At 42.5% G+C, this 21,892-nt stretch overlaps 1 protein-coding gene across 1 annotated transcript in view; it reads right to left on the bottom strand.

The window, feature by feature from the left end:
• Window positions 1–109: 109 nt before the first annotated feature.
• The window catches only part of LOC140898372 (myosin heavy chain, skeletal muscle, adult), a 33,393-nt gene continuing 11,610 nt past the window's right edge, over window positions 110–21,892 (bottom strand). Inside the window, exons 16-38 of the mRNA XM_073312109.2 lie at window positions 19,052–19,139; window positions 18,840–18,957; window positions 18,317–18,440; window positions 18,095–18,231; window positions 17,738–17,993; window positions 15,439–15,681; window positions 14,106–14,282; window positions 13,874–14,019; window positions 13,703–13,793; window positions 13,027–13,416; window positions 12,577–12,703; window positions 9,104–9,222; window positions 8,369–8,565; window positions 7,729–7,912; window positions 7,483–7,648; window positions 7,207–7,331; window positions 6,650–6,958; window positions 6,345–6,548; window positions 5,569–5,694; window positions 5,305–5,475; window positions 5,116–5,220; window positions 4,880–4,975; window positions 110–336 (exon numbers count right to left, since the gene is read on the bottom strand). Coding sequence (XP_073168210.1) covers window positions 184–336; window positions 4,880–4,975; window positions 5,116–5,220; window positions 5,305–5,475; window positions 5,569–5,694; window positions 6,345–6,548; window positions 6,650–6,958; window positions 7,207–7,331; window positions 7,483–7,648; window positions 7,729–7,912; window positions 8,369–8,565; window positions 9,104–9,222; window positions 12,577–12,703; window positions 13,027–13,416; window positions 13,703–13,793; window positions 13,874–14,019; window positions 14,106–14,282; window positions 15,439–15,681; window positions 17,738–17,993; window positions 18,095–18,231; window positions 18,317–18,440; window positions 18,840–18,957; window positions 19,052–19,139 — 3,852 coding nt within the window. The 3' untranslated portion in view covers window positions 110–183. The remainder of the gene's footprint in view (window positions 337–4,879; window positions 4,976–5,115; window positions 5,221–5,304; window positions 5,476–5,568; window positions 5,695–6,344; window positions 6,549–6,649; window positions 6,959–7,206; window positions 7,332–7,482; window positions 7,649–7,728; window positions 7,913–8,368; window positions 8,566–9,103; window positions 9,223–12,576; window positions 12,704–13,026; window positions 13,417–13,702; window positions 13,794–13,873; window positions 14,020–14,105; window positions 14,283–15,438; window positions 15,682–17,737; window positions 17,994–18,094; window positions 18,232–18,316; window positions 18,441–18,839; window positions 18,958–19,051; window positions 19,140–21,892) is intronic.

Here is a 21,892-nt window from a genome sequence, read left to right as displayed (position 1 = left end):
TTAATAAGACCCCAAAGCTAATCTGTAAAAAACAAAAGCCCCGGCTAGTTCTTTGTATGCAAATATCTCTACAATCTTTATTTCCTAGACACTGAGGACAGAATAACCAATAAATACAACAAAGTGACAGAGAGATTCACATTTTGTGCATTTCTTCAGTCACTTTACAGCATGGTGACATCCTCACTCTTCTCCTTCAATCTTCCTGTGAATCTCGCGGCTCTTCACCCGCAGTTTGTTGACCTGGGACTCTGCAATGTCAGCCCGCTCCTCAGCCTCTTCCAGCTCGTGCTGGATCTTGCGGAACTTGGTGAGGTTGACATTGGATAGTTCCTCCTGAGGATGGAGAGAGCCTCGTGAAAACCAAAGTGCTGACAGTTGCCCTTTGTCAGGAGTCAGGGCCTGCAGCAGACCCACTCTGGAAGCAGTGCCGGCAGTAGAGCCACTCTCTGGGCAACCTCAATGAATGCAGCTGACCTAATGTAGGCTGCCTGATTGCCTACACACCCTGACTGGTTGGAAGGATCAGCAGACCTGCTCTTAAGCCCAGCAGCAGCAGCAGTTCAGCAGTTGCCCCCAGCATTCACATATATCTATGATATCTCCTGTTCGTTCCCAGCCCTGCTCCTGCCTTGCCTCACTCCAGGTAACCTGGACCCTTGGCTCTGATTTCTGACCTCTGACTCTGGCTCTGACCCTGGGCTCCAATTCCTGGCTATCAAATGCTGTTCTAATCTGACTCTTGCTCTGACCACTAGGCAGCGACTGCTCATATTCCAGTCACTGACCGTTTGAGCAGCCCAGCACAAAACAATACAAGAACTAGAGCTGATGCAGGAAGCATGAAAGGCCAATATCTCTCTGAGCGGGAGAGTGGGAGCCCTATACCTTGCAGGCCCAAATTGCTACCCTGTAGGTTTAGCATGCAGTCCTGCAAGCTCAATCTGTGCTGTCTTCAGCTCCAACCCCCACTCCCCTTGAGAGCAACTTCCCCCTGCATGACAAGTTAAATGGCAATTGCAACAAATTTTGTGGATTTCTAAATCAGTGTCAGCTCCTATTTCTGCTATGCCCACAGTTGTACCCCACTGACAAAGCCTCTCACCTACACCAGGTGCACCAGGAGCTCAGAGAACATGTCCAGTCTGCCAATAAATATCATGCTGACTGAAGCCATCAGGGCCACCCCCAATCTGGTCATAGGGGCAAGGTGAGGTTCTCGGCCCAGAACTTTAAATTTAGCTACCCATCTGCCAGACTACCAATTCCTGAGCCCCTTCAGTGTTATACAATGTGTGAATCCAATGCCTTTCAGGTTATGGCTGCCCAAGTCCTTGAAGATACACGCTTTCACATCACACTTTTAAACCCCTACACTGAGAACCCACACAGAGCAAACCGCTCTGACCTTCCACTGCCCACTCTCTGGACAGGAGGTGTACTTGGTCCACTGAATCCTCCGCTCTTGGCAAGTTAGGGGAAGGCTCCAGAAAGGGGTGGACTGGGAAGGTTACAGAATGGACTAGCGGTCATGGGAATAAACATCCACACCCTGGCCCTATTGCAAGAGTTTTTCAGTAGTCCCCTGAGAAACCAGGCCCTGGGCCCGTAGGAGGTGCACTCGAAAGGGTGGTACTGTCAGGGCTTGTAGCAGCGCCAATCTGGAAGCAGGGCCCAAAGCAGAGCCAGTCTCTGGGCAACCTTAACGAGCACAGCTGGCCTACAGAAAGCTGCCTGATTGGTTGGCAGGTTCGGCAGCTTGGCTCTTAAACCCAGCAGCAGCAGCAGTTCAACAACCGCTCAAAGCACGTACCCAGAGCTGCAGTAGTGACTACTCCTGCCTTGTCCCCAGCCTTGCTCTTGCTTTGCTCCTGCCCTGGCTCCGGCCTTGTCCCTGCCTTACCTCACTCCAGGTAAGCCAGTTCTGCCCCTGGACTCCGACTCCTGACTGATGACTTTGTCCCTGACTCTTGACTCTGGCGTCTGGACTCTGGCTGCAGCTCCAACCCTGGGCTCCAATTTCTGGCTACCAGCTAGGCTATCTAACCACTAGGTCTAACACCTGCTCTGACCACTAGATGTGACTGGGACTGACACCCTTTTCCTGCATTTGGAACTTTAGGGGATACAACTGCTTGATAAGGAGAAGGCCCAGACTCTGTCACTCGCTTGCCATCTCTTACCTGAAAACCAAGTACAGACCTTCTCACACTCACCATTTTCTAAGTTAGAAAATGTATTAAAAGCGAGGTGAAATCCTTTTTAAATGTAGAATGATGCTGCACATGTAATTGCTAGCAGAAGTCTATTCACTTAGGGACAGGGAAGTGACGAAAATCCAGAAGAGAAGTGCCATCCATTCTAGCTTGTGACCCTTTCAGGAGACAGTTTTAGGTCTGCAGTTTGTATTCTCCGAGTTCAGGATTGGACTATGAACAAACCACCTTTCATTACATCGTAGAACCAACAACAAGAGTGCATCCACCCTGAAGCTGAGTTCCAGGAGACACAGCCTTGATAACACAGTGTGTTTCAGTGAGCAGGACAGGGAGTTAGTGTTGCATCCACACCATTAATCTACCATTTGAATACTGAGCTCCACAGAGTCAGATATGCCATGTATTGTGTGCACACAACTGAAATTTATGGAAGTGATATTTCGATTGGCAACCTGGGTACTTTGAACCATATTCAAAGAGTCAGATTGCCCTGAACAGAATGAGAAAATGAGGAGTAGTTTCAAGAGAAAAGTAGGAATTTCTCATTCTGTCACAATCCTTTTCCTCCCTAAGAGCCTGATCCAAAGTCCACTGAAGTTAACTGGAGCCTTTCCAGTAATTCCAGTGAGGTTTGGATCAGGTCCTCACAGAGGAAGCACTTGCCTCCCACTCATTTTCCCTCTTCCCTCTCCCAGTCAGGCAGCATAGACTCAGATCAAGCAGCTCACTATTTCTTTCCTTCTCTCCAAGGCGGGCAGCTCCCTTTCAGTTGCTAACTATCCTCAGGCAGCTGTCTGGGGTCCCAAGGCAGCAGCATAACGCTCTTTCTTAGGAAGGATGGATCTTTGCGGAGGAAAATTAAATTTGATTCTTTGTTTAGAATGAAAGTTGAGAATTTGCATAAAATTGTGGAATGATGAAAAACATTCAGAGAGCTTAAATCATGGGATCCTCCATTCTGCTTAACGTTATTATCCTGCTGCCCCTGAGGTGAAGGCAGGGATTTGGAGGAGTTGGTGAGTAATGAGACATTCACAATCTCCCTCTAGCAAATTGTCTCATCAGCAGAGACTAGACATCCTTATCTGTACTGGGCCTGGGGCAGGCAACACAAGGAGCATGTTCACAGAGGCAAGGCCTCATCAGGCCAAGCTAACAACAGATCTGGTAACAGATCTGCTATTACCAGCAGGACAGTGGGGTGGGAGGAGGTATTTTTTCATATTCTCTGTGTATATATAAAGTCTGCTACAGTTTCCACGGCATGCATCCGATGAAGTGAGCTGTAGCTCACGAAAGCTCAGGCTCAAATAAATTGGTTAGTCTCTAAGGTGCCACAAGTACTCCTTTTCTTTAGGCACATGCTAAATCTGGAAGATTTTTTGTGCAACTGTGATTGAGTTATTAGTAGAGCTAAGCAAAGTATTCAGTAGAGTTGTTAGAATTTTTTGCATTTCAATGAAAAATAGTCTTTTTTCTAAACAAATTATTTCACGGATACCTTTCAAAACAATTTTTCATTGAAACTGAAAATTTCAAAATTTTGAATTTCCAACTGTTTCACCCCACCCTATCCATTTTTCCCCCTTTTTCCCTTTTGCAAAATGAATGTGATCGAATGATGGATGTTTCATTTGTCTTTGTTTTTTTTTCCTTTTGCCACTAGGTAACTTTTCAAAATGTTCTCAACTTTGGAAAAGTTGCACAACAGGAAAAGGGTAAAGGAGCTCGGAAACTTTGCAGTCTGTAACTTTTCCAAGGTTGAGAAGATTTTGAAAAGTTACGGAATAGCAAAAAGAAATTTTCAATGAGGTGAGAACTCTTCTGGGGATAGATGAAAAATGCATGTGCCTAGCACATACGGTTTTCATCTGCACGAGTCAGTGAGCACTGATTTACGCACTGGTCCCTAACTGGCATATACAAAAACCAGCAACATTTCTCCACTTTCAGCAAAAATGTAATTGCAAAATGCTGTAGAATTCTTATATTGCTCAGTTTTCTTATCATTTATTAAATCCTCTATATAATGTGCTATGAACTATGAACCTAAACACTGACAAATAAACTATGCTTATCAAATGTACTTATATATATTATTCTTTTATGATTTTTTATTGTTTCTTTGCTTACTCTTTCAGTAATTAGTTCCTCAGATATAAGCATGAACTATCAAGGTTCTGTTGATCTTTAAACCTTGTTCTCCTGAACAAATGCAATTTCATAATTTCTTAGATCCACTAGTTAGAATGGTTTCAGAGTAGCATACGTGTTAGTCTGTATTCGCAAAAAGAAAAGGAGTACTAGTGGCACCTTAGAGACTAACAAATTTATTTGAGCATAAGCTTTCGTGAGCTACAGCTCACTTCATCGGAGTCCCGCCGCATCACCCAGCCCAGGCCACCGGCCACCCCGTCCTGACCAGCCCGCCCCAAGTCCCAGGCTGCTTCGGGGAAGAGGAGCAGCCCGGGCTGGGACCAGGGGGAAGAGTGGGAGGCAGGTGGGGGCCTTGGAGCGGAGCGTGGGCAGGGCCACGCCTGGCTGTTTGGGGAGGCTTAGCCTCCCCAGGCCTACAATACCCCCCACACATCCTATGCTAGTTAGTACAATTCCCACCTCGTTAGCAGGTAACTATCATTCCTCCTCCGACTGATACTTACAGACTCCTCGGCTTGTCTCTTGTAAGATTTCACTTTCAGTTGTAGTTTATCAACCAGATCTTGAAGCCTGAGAATATTCTTCCGGTCTTCTTCAGACTGAAAGTAGTTAATAAAGCAGGAAAGAGGTGAGTTCATTTGCCCATATGATAAAATAAAATTACCCCCTGCAGGTTCACATGCAAACAATTTGTGCTCCCCAGAGAAGGATGTGACAGCACAAGGGCCTCCCTCCTTACCTGATAGGTCAGTTCCTTTACTCTTCTCTCATACTTGCGAACACCCTTGATAGCATCAGCACTGCGTTTCTGCTCATTGTCAACCTCACCTTCCAGCTCACGCACCTGAAATAAGAAATGGATCATTGAGTTTCACTGCGACTAAACATAGGAAATGCTCCTAAATACACAAATATGGGGAATACATACTCTGGCCTCCAGTTTCTGGATTTGCTTCTTTCCACCCTTCAGTGCCAACTGCTCTGCCTCATCCAGACGGAGCTGCAGGTCCTTCACCGTCTGGTCCAGGTTCTTCTTCATCCTCTCCAGGTGGGCGCTGGTGTCCTGTTCCTTCTTCAGCTCCTCCGCCATCATGGCCGCCTAGTGAGTAAAGAAAGGAAACCGGTCCAGAAAACCAGCCATTTCAGGTGCAAACACGGCCATGTTCTCCAAAGAAAGGTGCCTTCAACTCACATCAGTGATTGCCTTCTTGGCCTTCTCTTCTGCATTACGCGCTTCCTGAATTGTCTCCTCCATTTCACTCTGGATTTGGGAAATGTCTGTTTCCAGCTTCTTCTTCGTGTTGATCAGGCTGGTGTTCTGTTTAACAACAATAGATAAGACGTGGTTACAGTTAGTCCCAAAATATTGACTCTGGAGCATGAACTGAATATTTGTGTTTAATGTACAGGTTACTATTAACATTTTACTGCTGCAGAACTCTCCTCCAAATGTATCATCACTGCAGGACATTGACAGCTAGTCAGTGATGTCCTGTGAATATTTTAAAGGCACTCACTAACGTTACCCCCATAGCCTGTGACAAACCCTATGTGCCAATTGTTGTAAATCTGGTCCATTCCAAACAATCACTGTGTAGAAATACTTCCTGAATCACAGGGGATGGCAGAGATGACTTAAAAGTATCCAGTGATGGAAACTGTATAAGAGGCAGGAAAGCCACACCCAGAGCCTCTGAGACACTTGCCCCCCTCCATCACATCACTGCAATTATAACCTTCATCATCCCTTGTCGCCTTCAACACAGCACCTAAGGAAAACCAAAGATGGCCTTGAAGATTCTTGCTTTCTGTTTAACAAAGGTCCATCCTATGGACATTAGCGTACAGGCCATTTCAAGAACAAAAATCTTCTAAACACCCCCTAGTGCTGCTCTTTGGAGCAGGATACCTACAGAGCAGTCTCCTGCTTAGGGATATGTGGGATTTCTTTTCACACTAGACCCTGACCTGGGTGTGCAGGAGCTGAACTCGTTCACTTGCATCCAGAAGCTCCTGTTCAGCCACTTTCCTGGCCCTCTCTGTCTGTTCCAGAGCTGCCCTCAGCTCCTCAATTTCGGCCAGCATCAGGTTAGCTCTGCGCTCAACCATGGCCACCTGCTCCTTCAGGTCTTCTTGGCTTCGGAGAGCATCATCCAAGTGAATCTGGGTATCCTGTAAAACGAGTGAGAGAAATTACCTGGAGGCGCAGACTCCTTTGGCATGCTGAAAAGACCAGCTGAGCTATCACACTAGGCATGTGTGGCTTAGTGTACCTTGAGCACTCCTTGTGTGTTTCGCAGATTCTTCTGTGCCTCTGCAGCCAGGCGGCTGGCATGGCTCAGCTGGATCTCCATTTCATTCAGATCCCCCTCCATCTTCTTCTTTAGCCTCAGGGCTTCGTTTCTGCTCCTGATCTCAGCATCCAGGGTGCTCTGCATGGACTCCACAACTCTGACATGGTTTCTCTTCAGCTGTTCAATTTCCTCATCTTTCTCAGCAATCTTCCTGTCAATTTCAGACTTTACCTGGTTCAGCTCAAGTTGGATGCGGAGGATTTTGCCCTCTTCATGTTCTAGGGAAGCCTTAACAAGAGCAAGTGAAGGGTCAATAAAGGGACAAAAATAGTTGTTTCCTTCCACATAAAGTGTTAGATGCTCCCACAAACTGGAATGTAGTGCTGTGGGTAGCATGGGCACTGAGTACATAGCTTCCAGCACAGCATGTGCTGTCCTCCTGTCCCTGTGAATTATCCCACCGTGTTTACAACAGGATACAGCTCCAAGGTTTTCTGAATCTCTCTTTGTAAAGCAGTGACTAATGGCATGTGTACCTCAGCTTCCTCCAGAGCGGACTGGATTTCTGATTTCTCTTGCTCAATCTGCTTCTTCACTTTCTCCAGCTCATGGATGGTCTTTCCCCCTTCTGCAATCTGCTCCGTGAGGTCAGAAATCTCCTCTGTTGGGTTACAGACAAATAACGCAATCAGACAAAGGGCCCAAAGAGAGAGAGGCTCCTTAGCAATGCCACAGGCACAGACAGATTCACTTTAGAGTGTTGACAAGCTTTCCAGAAGCCCCATGTTAGGAGAAGAAATCCGGGGACTTACGCTGCAAGTTCTTGTTCTCACGCTTCAGAGTTTCAAGTTGATCCAAGGTTTCCTCATAAGCATTCTTCATCTTAAACAGCTCCGTGCTGAGCGAGCGAGACTCCTTCTGGGAAGCTTCCAGTTCAGCCTGCGTTTCCTCGTATTTCTGCTTCCATTCTGCCAGAACCTAAAGAACAACAAGACCTTAGTCTAAGCAACGGAGATCACTAGCGGATGCTCCATCCAACACCCACAAGGCTGAAATACCTTATCGAAATTCTTCTGTTTCTTATCCAGAGCTGCACAGGCAGCATTAGATCTTTCCACATCAATCATCAGGTCCTCCACTTCATTCTGCAGCCTCTGCTTCGTCTTTTCAAGGGAAGCACATTTGGAATTCACAGCTTCGACATGTTCTTCAGCGTCCTGCAGACGCTGGGCAAGCTTCTTCCTGGAAGATTGTAAATACAGCTCCCACTTAGTGAATAAATACGGCTCCCATTTAGTGAGCAATATTGGAAGAAATCTGTATGCAGCTGCTCTGGGATTCACGAGAGCAGAAATCACCTCTTCTGGGCTGTGACCCCAGTGCACACACAGATCAGGTCTTTTCTCAGTCGCTCTTATCCAATTCATATACAGTACATTGTCTCTGATAATCCGTCTGCCATCAGCTCACACGCATTATCGACAGAGTACAGGGCCTCTCTCAGTCTTTCTAAACCTAATGAGCATGTTTGCCATTTTCCAACCCATACCACTAAATGGATATTCTGCATCTCCTCTAATCACCCTCCCCAAAGCACATCCTTGGCCTCTTCCAGTCCCTTCCTGAGCATATCACTAGCCTCTTCACATTTCCCCATTTAGTTCTTGGCCTCTTCCAGTCCTCCACCCCAGCACATACTTGGCCTCTTCCAGTTCCTCAGTGCGCTGAATGGCGTCTGTCTCGTATTTGGTTCTCCACTGGGCAACTTCACTGTTGGCCTTGGACAGGGCACGTTGCAGCTCACCCTTGGCTTCCTGCTCCTCCTCATATTGCTCCCGGAGCAAGTCGCAGTCATGGCGAGCAGACTGCAAAGCGTGGGCCAGTGCGTTCTTAGCCTGGAGACACAACAGGAGTAGCACAGTGATGTAGCTAAATATCCTAGGGATCCTCCTGACAGTGAGTTCTGTCAAACTGTGGAACGCTATCCCGGGGAAGTGGTGCGAGATTCGATGGATGGTAAACTTTATGCTGGGTTTTGATAACTGCAGGTGCCTCAGGCATTAGCGCACCTCGATAACTCCTATTCTCGGCACACAATAGTTTAATCTCTGGAGGCTTGTAACACTTCAGTCTAATTTTGGATGATGGGCTTAGTATGTGGTTGCTGATTTGTGTTGGGGGCCTTTAATATACAGGTCAGATTAAATGATCCAATGGTCATTTCAAGCCTGAAACTCTGTGACTCTATGAAAGCATTCATAAATATACTCTAGGGAACAATTCTGCATTGGCAGGGGCTGGGATAGGTGACGTGACCTAACAGGACCTTTCCCCCACTATTCTCTAGGGTGCTATGGTTTCATTTGAGGTTAAAGCATCTTGCTCACAACAAGAATCCAGCTTCACAGAAAAGGCTGTTGGAAAAATCCTTACCTTTATCTCCTCCTCTAGATGCCTCTTGAGTTCCTCAATCTGTTGGGTAAATGCCTGTTTGCCTCTTGAGAGCTGAGAAATCAAAGCATCTTTTTCCTCTACCTGGCGCGCAAATTCACCTAAGAAACATTCCAGATAGATTATATTAAATAGCAATTAAGTGAACATAATAAAGTAATTTATTATTTTAAAACAGATTAATTTAGGATGGTCTTCTAGAGGATGATAATCTGATATAATCAGTGCTAACAGCAGGTGTCAAATAGAAACTTTTTTTCATGAGAAACAGTCAAATGAAAAAAGTCTCATTCAATTACATCATGTCATGGGAGACAGCTAAAAAGTGACATGTTTTTAAAGTGCTTATATACCAATGCTAGAAGTCTAAATAATAAGATGGGTGAACTAGAGTGCCTTGTATTAAATGAGGATATTGATATAATAGGCATCACAGAAACATGATGGAATGAAGATAATCACTGGGACACATTAATACCAGGATACAAAATATATCAGAACCACAGAACAGGTTGTGCTGGTGGGGGAGTCGTACGCTATGTGAAAGAAAGTGTGGAATCAAATGAAGTAAAAATCTTAAATGAACCAAACTGTAACATAGAATCTCTATGGATAGTAAGTCCATGCTTGAACAGTAAGAATATAGCGGTTGAGAAACACTACCGACCACCTGACCAGGATGGTGATTAGAGATTAAAATATTATTAAAATAAAAATAAAAAATAAAATTAAAATTAAAATATTATCAAATAAAATATTAAAATATTAAAATTAATAAAATATTAAAATAAAAAATAAAATATCAATATTTTATTAATTTATTCTATTAAAATAAAAAACTCAGTAGTAACGGGAGATTTCAACTATCCCCAAATTGACTGGGTACATGTCATCTCAGGACAGGATGCAGAGATAAAGTTTCTTGACACTTTAAATGACTGCTTCTTGGAGCGGCTAGTCCTGGAACCCACAAGAGGAGAGGCAATTCTTGATTTAGTCCTAAGTGGAGCACAGGATCTGGTCCAAGAGGTGAATATAGCTGAACCGCATGGTAATAGTGACCATAATATAATTAAATTTAACATCCCTGTGGCGGGGAAAACACCACAGTGGCCCAACACTGTCGCATTTAATTTAGAAAGGGGAACTACACAAAAATGAGGAGTTAAACAGAAATTAAAAGGTACAGTTCCAAAAGTAAAATCCCTGCAAGCTGCATGGAAACCTTTTAAAGATACCATAATAGAGGCTCAACTTAAATGTATACACCAAATTAAAAAACATAATAAGAGAACCAAAAAAGAGTCACCTTGGCTAAACAACAAAGTAAGAGAAGCAGCAAGAGGCAAAAAGGTATCCTCTAAAAAGTGGAAGTTAAATCCTAGTGAGGACAATAGAAAGGAACATAAACTCTGACAAATGAAGTGAAAAAATATAATTAGGAAGGCCAAAAAAGAATTAGCAAGTAATAGCAAAAAATTTTAAATACATCAGAAGCACGAAGCCTGCTAAAGAATCAGTAGGGCCACTGGACAATCGATATGCTAAAGAAGAACTCAAGGATGATAAGGCTATTGCGGAGAAATTAAATGAATTCTTTGCATTGGTCTTCTCGGCTGAGAATGTGAGGGAGATTCCCAAACCTGAGCCATTCATTTTAGGTGACAAATCTGAGGAACTGTCCCAGATTGAAGTGTCATTAGACGAGGTTTTGGAACAAATTGATAAATTAAACAGTAATAAGTTGCTTGGACCAGATGGTATTCACCCAAGAGCTCTGAAGGAACTCAAATGTGAAATTGCAGGGCTACTAACTGTAGTCTGTAACCTATCATTTAAACCAGCTGCTGTACCAGGTGACTGGAGGATAGCTAATGTGATGCCAATTTTTCAAAAGGGCTCCAGAGGCAATTACAGGCAAACCTGATTTCAGTACTGGGCAAACTGGCTGAAACTATAGTAAAGAACAAAATTGTCAGACACATAGATGAACATAATTTGTTGTGGATGAGTCAATATGTTTTTTGAAAAGGGAAATCATGCCTCACCAATCTACTAGAATTCTTTGAGGGGGTCAAGCATGTGGATATAGTGTACTTAGGTTTTCAGAAAGCCTTTGACAAGGTCCCTCACCAAAGGCTCTTAAACAAAGTAAGCTGTCATGGGATAAGAGGGAAGGTCCTCTCATGGATCAGTAACAGGTTAAAAGATAGGAAACAAAGGGTAGGAATAAATGGTCAGTTTTCAGAATGGAGAGAGGTAAATAGCGGTGTCCCCCAGGGGTCTGTACTGGGCCCAGTACTATTCAACATATTCATAAATGATCTGGCAAAAGGGGTAAATAGTGAGGTGGCAAAATATGCCGATGATACAAAACTACTCAAGATAGTTAAGTCCTAGGCAGACTGCGAAGAGCTACAAAAGGATCTCTCAAAACTGGGTGACTGGGCAACCAAATGGCAGATGAAATTCAATCTTAATAAATGGAAAGTAATGCACATTGGAAAACATAATCCCAACTATACATATAAAATGATGATGTCTAAATTAGCTGTTAGCACTCAAGAAAGAGATCTTGGAGTCATTGTGGATAGTTCTCTGAAAACATCTACTCAATGTGCAGCGGCAATCAAAAAAGCGAACAGAATGTTGGGCACCATTAAGAAAGCGATCGATAATAACACAGAAAATATCATACTGCCTCTATATAAATCCATAGTATGCCCAAATCTTGAATACTTCATGCAGATGTGGTCGCCATATCTCAAAAAAGATATATCGGAATTGGAAGCGGTTCAGAAAAGGGCAACAAAAATGATTAAGGGCATGGAATGGCTGCCATATGAGGAGAGATTAATAAGACTGGGACTTTTCAGCTTGGAAGAAAGATGACAAAGGGCGGATATGATTGAGGTCTATAAAATCATGACTGGTGTGGAGAAAGTAAATAAGGAAGTGTTATTTACTCCTTCTCATAACTTCTCAAGAACTAGGGGTCACCAAATGAAACTAATAAGCCGGAGGTTTAAAACAAACAAAAGGAAGTATTTTTTTACACAATGCACAGTCAACCTATGGAACTCCTTGCCAGAGGATGTTGAGAAGGCCAAGACTATAACAGTGTTCAAAAACTAACTAGATAAATTTATGGAGGATAGATCCATCAATGGCTATGATTCAAGATAGACAGGTAGGATAGGCTGTTTGCCAGAAGCTGGGAATGTGTGACAGGATGGATCACTTGATGATTACCTGTTCTGTTCTTTCCCTCTGGGACACCTGGCATGGGCCACTGTCAGAATAGAGCATACTGGCCTAGATGGACTTTTGGTCTGACCCAGTATGGCTGTTCTTACGTTCTTATGGTGGATCAGATGTTATGCGTATGATGGAAATTTCCTCCTATCACAGCATCTCCTGTATGTGCTCACAGTTGTACAACATGTATGTTTTACCTGATTCTGTCTGTAGACGAGCTCTTTGAGCACTGAGGTCATTGATCATACGCTGATGCTCTTCTTCTTTTGTCTTAACCTCGCTAAGCTGATCTTCCAGAGTGCGGCACATCTTCTCAAGGTTTGCCTTTGTGTGAAATGGACAAAAAGAAAGAGGATTAAACACATGGGCTCTCCAGCATTCTGAGATCATTGGGATTTTTGTCATGACAAACTACATGTGGGCTCAATTAGTAAGGAAACCTCACCCTTCATAAAACTAAATATTATGCAAATAGTAAAATAAAAATCGTATTATATCTGTGACATAACAACAGCAATAACATCAGTGATTTTTTCTTCTTTATTATTATTTAAGACTACCTCTACAAAGTGCAAATCTGAAGGTGCAGTCTGTTTTCTGCAATAAACATATATGTTTATATATATATATATATATTGTTTCTGTACCTTGGCTTTGGAGACAGTCTCCAGGTTACTAGCCAGGTCGTCAATCTCCATCTTCAGTTCACTCTTCTCCTTCTCCAGCTTCTGCTTGACGCGTTGCAGGTTGTCGATTTGCTCCCCAAGCTCTGCCGTGCTGTCCGCGTGCTTCTTCCGGAGGGCGGCGGCTGTGGCTTCGTGCTGCAGAGTGGCCTCCTCAAGGTCTCGGCGCATTTTCTGGAATTCTGCCTCACGCTTCTTGTTCATCTCAATCTGAACTGCTGTGGCTCCACCAGCTTCTTCCAGACGCTCACTGATCTCCTCGAGTTCCCTGGAAAGATCAGCCCGCTGCTTCTCTGCTTTCGCCCGAGAGGCACGTTCAGCCTCTGTCTCCTCCTCCAGCTCCTCAATACGAGCCTGGAGAACAACAGGAAACACTAAGACTATGGCTTCAGTCTGGGGTCAACACCAGTATGGCTATCGGCAGAGTTCTGCTGGCATAACTCCGTAGAATAGATGCAGCTTACACTGACAACAGAGGTTCCGGTGGCAAAGAAACATCGCCTCCCTGAACTGGGGTAGCTGCATCCAAAGCCCCATAGAGAGAAATTTGGGTCCCTGATACATCACGTTCACTAAGACCGATGCCTTCCTTTAAACTGAACTGCCTCTTGGGCTGGAACAAAGATAAACTATGACTTACCTGTAACTCTTTGATCTTCTTCTGCAGCTGGATGCCCAGGACTTGCTCATCCTCAATTTTGCTTAGGAACTGACTGATTTCAAAGTCTTTCCTTTTCATACGAACGGAAAAAAAAGAGTTAGTTCCTGAACAAAATGTGTCCGCATGATACTCCCTGCAAACCATACCTACTTCTTCAATTTTTCCTCCAGCTGCTGTTTATCATTTTCTAAATCCATTGTGGATTCCTGGGCCAGCTTCAAATCTCCTTCAAGTTTCCTCTTCGCTCTTTCAAGGTCCATGCGAATCTTCTTCTCTTGCTCCAGCGACCCTTCAAGCTAAACAGAAAAAGGCCATAAATTCTCTGTGAACAAGAGCCTAATGTCACACTGGTTTTGTTCTCTCCATATGTTATTGTGCCTACATCGTCCACTTGCTGCTCCAGCTTGGTTTTAGCTTTAGTCAGTGAATTCACTTTGTCCTCTTCCGCCTGCAGGTCATCCAGGGTCTGCTGATGGGCCTCCTGGAGGGCTTTCTTTTCCTTTGTCAGTTTAGCAATGGTCTCATCCAGGACTGCCATCTCCTCAGTGAGGTTTTTCACCTTCAGAGTTGAATAAAGATGGTTAAAGAAAATGGATACAAAACATTATTGTTTGTGAAATGACAGTGTCATTTAAAACTTAGATTTATTAAATTTGATGTTTTTATCCAAAATTTTATAAGATTCAAGGAATAGATACTGGCTGCATGGAAATGTAATATAATAAGCAGAAAGAACTGTCATGTCTGAAGTCATAGCTACTTCATTATCTTTTCTCTGAGTGAACTCAGAAAAAACTGGGAAGAGATTCTCATGAAACTGTCATCACTTACAGCTGAAAACTCTCACCTCTGCCCTACTAAGGTCTGGACTTGTCCCATTTCAGTCAGTTTGTTCCCTCAACAATAAGAGACCAAATAACAACTTAATGCCTGCGTTTCAAAAGAGGTCACGTCTCAATTTTTAGGCATTGAAATATATGTTCGTGTTCAAAAAAATATATTTTTAAAAATACTAAGTACTCAGCAACAACCTTTGTTCTGGGTTGACAGTTTAGAGTTATGAGGGCTTTAGAAATTTCTACTCCAATTGGGGGTTCTGGGCAGTTTTGAAAATCTGTCTGTTTACCATTGAAATATAAATTAGAATGGCAGCTACTCAATAGGTGGCATATTATACCTCATAAATGCATTAATGTATTTATTATTCCTTACTTGGAAAGTAAATGATAAAGATAAATAAATACATTTATTATGTACTGATCTTTTTTATTAAATGAATGCAAAGTATAAACTAAATATGTAAATTAAGAAAGTGTGTGTGTGTATATATATAATTGTCTCACACACAAAAACAACATTCAAAGAAAAGTAAGGTTTCAAAGTCAAGCACTCCAAGGTTAGGAAATTCCTGAATTAAGGTTGCCTGTGCAACATATCTATTATGATAGAGTTTTTAATTACGTGATTACATACTATTGTTTACCATAGGACCTCCTAGGACTCCTGCCTCATTCAGTACACAGAATAGATGGTGCACTGTCTCCTTGCCCAGCCAGTCCCATTTCTTCCCTTCCCAGTTCTTCATCTGATCTGTCTTTCCCTCACCCCCTTGTTCCTCCTGCCCACATTCCTCATCCTACTGGCTGCAAGTCCCAGTCTCCCTCCAGGCATACATGCACAGATCTCTCTCTCATTCATATATATATGGCCTTTACCTTGTTTTCTGTCGCATGTTTTTCCTTTTCAACCTTGGCCAATGTTAACTCAAGGTCATCAATGTCTTTCTTCAGCTCAGAACATTCATCCTCCAGTTTCCTCTTTTTGGCTGTCAGCTCAGCGTTCATCTCCTCCTCATCCTCTGCTCTTTCAGTCACCTCCTTAATTTTAGCTTCAAGTTGGATTTTGGTTTTGATCAGCTGGTCACATCTTTCCTCAGCATCAGCCAAGCCTTCAGATTCCTGTTGGAGAAATGTAGTTTTTCCATTTATTTGTGTTTTGGTGACTTTTAGTTCTATCTTATATCACACTAAATAGTGGTATTGTAATAAAAGCTGAAAAAAAATATATTTCATCTCAGCACAAAATATGATTGATTTTAATTGTTTACTTGTTGTTGAGAGGATAGGTCCATCAATGGCTATTAGCAAAGATGGTCAGGATTGCTATCCCATGTTCTAGGTGTCCCTAGCCTCTGATTGCCAGATGCTGGGACTGGATGACAGGGGATGGATCACTTGATGATTGCCCTGTTCTGTTCATTCCCTTTGAAGCACCTGGCAGTGTAGAAAACAATATACCGGGCTAGGTGGACCACTGATCTGACTCAGTTTGACCATTTGTATGTTCTTATGAGATGTCTGATCATGAAAAACAGCAACTAGATTAATTTATTTTAGTCTATTAGACCATTAGACAAAAATTAAGGTAATAACTACATATGAATGTATATAATCTGTCCCTAAACCATTAAGGCCCAGATCCTGCAAACAATTTTGCACATGTTCAACCTGAAGTATGAGTATTCCTCCTGACTTTCCATTGCTTGTATGGCGGTTTATGTTAAGCATGTGAGCAGGGTCAGAGCCTAGACATGCCTATAAACATCCTATATAATTGCATACGCTGACTTGTTTTTAATTTTATCTTCTCATCACTGGTTTCTTACCCCACTGTTGGTTGGTGTCACCTGTTGTATTTGCATATGATTTGGATTTTAATGGCCTAATTTTCTAAAATGCTGAGCACCCAGCAACATTGATTATTCTCAGTTAGAAGGTTGTCAGTTGAGAACAATGGGAACTGTTTTGAATACTGAGCTCTTTTGAAAATCTGGCTCTTTGTGTCACGGGTCTTGCATTTTTTTATATGTTTGTAAATTTCTTCACTCACATTTGAGCATTGTAACCATAAAAATTACAATTTTACCAATTAAAAAGAATGTAGACACTTTTTTGTGTGCTCAGCCACCTCAAAAACGGGTATGCTTTAAAATATCATACTTGACATATACTGTACATAGTATTATTTGAAGATGAAAGACTTTGTTATTTTTAAAAGAATTTAATTTAGAAATAACTAAATTACGGCTACATAAAATTACGACACTTGGTATCTGCAATATTGTGGTAGCCCTGTAGGTCCTGGGATATTAGCGAGACAAGGTGGGTGAGGCAGTATCTTTTATTGGACCAAATTCTGTTGGTGAGAGAGACACGCTTTTGAGCTTACACAGAGCTCTTCTTTAGGACCCAAAGAAAAGCTCTGTGACCAGAAGTTGGTCCAATAAAAGATATTACTTCCCCCACCTGGTTTCTCTAACACACTTGAAATATGTGACTTTCTCTTTTAGCCACTTACTTATGTTTGATGCTCCCAATCTGTAGTTTTTATGGGACAGAGGTTGGGTTGAACTATGCATTTTCTTAATGCTGGGCATTTTGTTTAGTATTGTGCTGAGGCACCCCTTAAAGAGCTTGGCCGTCTCACTCATTGTGAACAAAGCAAATCATCTCTTCTTGTAAAAAAAACAAAAACAAAAACAAAAAAACCCCACCCTTCTTAGCTTTCAAAATGCTACCTGTCTCATGGTCTATAGAGTAGTACAACAAATAGAACTAACAGTACAGCAGAAGTATAAAGATCTAGGATAGAGTCCCAAAAGTTACACCATCCAAAACAAAAATAGTTTAATTGGTCTGCATCAAGAAAATACAAAGGATTCAGAGGTCCCAAGTTCCAACCCCACAGATGACCCACAAAGGGGCATCATTATATATGATTATGTATGTGTATACTCCAGTTATTTGGACCCATACATTTTGGATAATCCCCAAATGAACAAGCTTAAATTTGAAAATGTAACATTTAATCCTTGTATTTTAATTTGACTTGCAACATTTTTCTAGTGGAAGGTAACCGTCAGTTTATGATTCTCTTGCTGGGAAATTTGCATTTAGAAATTTCAGGTTTAGTTTCCCCTGTGCAATAAGGATTGAATTCATTGGTGATACTCACAGATTGCACTTGGAGCTGCAGGTCGTTTTTCTCTTGCATCAGGGTCACCATTTTTTCCTCCAGTTCTTTCCTTTTTGCCTCAGACTTAGCAAGCTCCTCCTTCATTTTCTCAAACTCTTCCTTCATGTTGGCCATCTCCTTCTCAGCTTCAGCACTCCTCAGCAAGGGCTTGATCTTGAAGTACAGCTTCATCCAGGGCCAGTGCTTGACATTCATGAACGAGCGAACATTGTATTGGATACAGAAGATGGACTCTCTATGATGTAATTAAAATGTATGTTAAGTGTTATGTGTGTGATGAATATAGATGCAATAGCCCAAACACAACGAGTCCCATGCAAGATGACATATTGCTACCTCCTTTCCACCATTCTTTGATACTCCATTCTCATCAGGAAGCCACGACATCTGGCTTGTGTGCGGGTCATAATCTCTGCCAGTTTATCATCTCTCATCTCCTCTAGAAGACCCAGAAGTCCTGCTTTGAAGAACACCTTGAAAAAGGGAATATTACAAAACATCACTTTCATTCTGGACAAAATACAAATAGATGGTGTTTGAATCAAAGAGTGTCTGTACCTTAGTGTGACCAAATTTATACTGAGTGTGATCAATATCAATGGATCCAAGTAGTTTCTCAGAAGCCTTCTTACTGTCCATGAACTGTCCCTCTGGAACAGCACTTGCATTTAAAATCCTGTATCTGTAGGAGAAACCCGAATATAAGGATGTTCCTATCAGCAAAACCACCATCACCATTGACACTAATTGGCTCCCAGTAACTGGAAGCCAGAAAAAAGGCTGACTGGACCAGTTCTCATGCCTAGAGGCTGTCCATCTGTTTGGCTGAGGAACAATTTTAGGATAGTCTGAGAAAGCTTGTACTGCAATTATATCCTACCACATATGTTCTCTGGAGAGAGGACCTTAGACTCCAAAGATATCAATCTCATTGATAACCCACAGTAAATTAATTTGGTATTTACAACAGAGTAAAGAAAATATATGCTAAATACTTCAGTGAATATAGTATTTGAAATAATTAGGAAATACAAGCTACTCAGCATAAACATAATGGGGCAGTATAGTAGAGCTCTCTGACCTCTGTTTAAAGTCTGCGTAAATAATTCTGCTGGGGAATCCTTTCCTGCAAATTCTGATCCCTTCCAGCACGCCGTTACACCTTAGCTGGTGTAGTACGAGTTCATGCTCCATGTCACCTTAACAAATCACAGCATGAATTAGTACCTTATTGTGCAGCCCAGAGGGAATGGCTGCATCTCACTAAGATCTCTGTACACTGGCGCTTCTTACCGGGTGTCTTCGTTTCATTGGGAATGATGCACCGCACAAAGTGAGGATGAGTGCTTCTCAGATTGCTCATCAGCTTGTTTAAATTCTCCTGTGAGACCATAAACAAAGGTTTAGGTTAACCAATGTTACACTGCATATGCACTGATAGATGCAGTAAACTCATTATAATGGGATCGTGCACGTTTCTCCTGGGAAGAGATGTATTCTGTGCCAAAAAAATTCAAAATTCTGCCAATTTTATTTGTCAAAATAATGCAATATAAGCTTACCAGTTTTAATTATTTTAGTAAGTTATTTAAACTACAGTACAGAAAAAAGTCACAATGACTATTCAACATTTCCTAAACACATGTAAGTTAAGTTACGAACACTTGGTAACTAATACCCTGCAGTCCAGTAATAATGCTGAATTTTCATTTAAATTACATTACAGAACACCAAACTGCAAAAAAAAAAAAAAAAAAAAAGCAGAATGTCATTTTAAATTGCTCAGACTTTCACACATGAAAGTCATACAGTTTGTTAATCATTGTCCTGGACCTTTGGGAAGTGCTTGCTTCTAATTGTCCTGACATTTTATTGACTGCTTGGTAAATGTTTTATTTGCACTCAAAGTCTGGGTAAGTAAAATAAATCCTGAGCTGTAATCTAACCCCATTGTGCCTCTTTGGCACAGGAAAAAAGTGAGAGAGCGCATAGCTCTTCCTAGCAGATTCCCTTACTGTCATGCATGAGGCTTTACATCACTCTGGCAATGTAGGGGCCTTAAAACTTTTACAGGTTTTATGCTCCTGAGGGAATTGACTAAGAATGGGAACAGTTAACTAACAATAGAAACATTAACAATGTTACTATGCAGGCAGGCTGGTACATTTCTGTCTCAGGGAATGAGATCAATTAACCATCAACAGCAACATTAACAAAATGTGTTTTTATTTACGAAAGCAATTTTTTTAAATTTAAAAACAGTTTTCACTAACATGACACTTATATTTAATTGGATGTTTTTTCGATTCTCAAGAAGTCACAGACATGTTACTCGGCAGGCAGGTTGCTGCATTTCTGCCTCAGAGAATGAGATCAATTAACTAACAGGGAGGCTGCTGCTTTTCTGCCTCAGGAACAGGGCTTTCCTCATGCATAATAAAAAGCCCTAACACCCCCCCACCCCGACCCCCGCCCATGCCCAGTGAGCCACAGTAGCAAGCGAGAGGGACAGAGTCTCTCTTGCTTGTTGGCCAGCCCTGCCCCCTGACAGTGATCAGTGTCTCCCCCAGAGGCATGCATGCCCAGGCCCCCTTCCCCCACAGAGATTTGCATCTCTGAAGCTGCTCCAGGCATGCTGGAACAGATGTGCTGCTGGGGAAGAGGCGCATGTCCCCTGCAGAGTTCTTTTGCATTTTTCTGCACGGGGGAGGGGAGCACAGAAATATGCAGACCATATGAATTCTGCACTCCCACAGCGGTGCAGAATTCTGTCAGGAGTAGCACATAACCATTGTAGGTAGACTAGCTTGCAAAACATCCCAGCTAGAATCATTCTGACCTAAGTTCTCGTCTTCCTTTGGATCCTGAATGTGGTCCTTAAAGTGAGATATAAAACTGTAGAAATAGCGCTACCTAGAAGTGTGGAATGTAATGTTCCCATCTCACAGTTTTATCATGAGTCTCACTATATTTGGTGTTTTTCTTATGCCCCAGTTCCTGGAATCAATTGATTTGGAGGGAATGTCAGTTTTTAACTGAAAAATAAAAGTAAGTTTCTGAACCTCAGGGTTGAGGAGAAAAGCTGAAAAATGTGACAAGTGTGTACTAAAGGCTCAGAGAGCAGAGGACAAGGAAAAAAGCCAACACTGATTCTTTCTTGAAATCATATTTCATTCTCATGAGTTTTGGGGGCCCAACTCATGGCTTTTGAATGCCACAGGTTGGCAATACTGAAAATGTTCACCAAGACAGGACAGGAAACCAGTGTCAGAAAGGGCATCATATCCTGGGAGCCCTGGAGATCCTTTGTTTTTTTATGGGACATATGTGAAGGAAAACACAAAGAGTATAAGAATGGAAAGGGGCAGAGCAGTGGGGGAAGTGAGACATTTCTAAGTTTTCAGGTTTAAATATAAGCAGTCTGGACCTGTAACAATAGGATGCTCCTGGGGCACATGCATGTGTCCAAGTATCCTGGTTCAAGACTTTGGCCAGCAGATGAGCCAATGTCATATGATGGTGACTTGTGAGTGGTAATTAAGAGGGAGCGAGTTCATAGAGAGGAGTGTGACCCAGAGCCAGGAGAAGGACCTGGCAGGAGATATCTTCAGGGAGAAGGAATAGAAGCCTTGGCTGGGAAAAGCTTTAGGAAAGGCCAGACAGCTGAGGCTGGCATTGGGAAGGAATTGTAAAGTCCATGGGGAAGATTTGTCGTGAGTTGAGTCGAAATGATGTGTTATAAACCACACCTCAAGAAGGAGATGAATTTGAATCACATAAGTCTACATGCATTCTTCAGGGAGCAGAGTCAGGGAAACTAACCTACAAGATCTCTATCAAGCATTCTTCAAACTACAATACCCACCTGCTGAAATGAAAAAAACAGATTGACAGAGCCAGAAGAGTACCCAGAAGTCACCTGTTACAGGACAGGCCCAACAAAGAAAATAAAAGAACGCCACTAGCTGTCACCTTCAGCCCCCAACTAAAACCTCTCCAGGCATCATCAAAGATTTACAACCTATCCTGAAAAATGATCCCTCACTCTCACAGATCTTGGGAGACAGACCAGTCCTCACTTACAGACAGCCCCCCAACCTGAAGCAAATACTCTCCAGCAACCACACACCACAC

This window comes from Lepidochelys kempii, chromosome 14 (assembly GCF_965140285.1).
Source record: "Lepidochelys kempii isolate rLepKem1 chromosome 14, rLepKem1.hap1, whole genome shotgun sequence".
NCBI classification, from domain to species: domain Eukaryota; kingdom Metazoa; phylum Chordata; order Testudines; family Cheloniidae; genus Lepidochelys; species Lepidochelys kempii.
The sequence above is the reverse complement of the archived record's forward strand: the minus strand, read 5'-3'. Positions and strand labels throughout refer to the sequence as shown.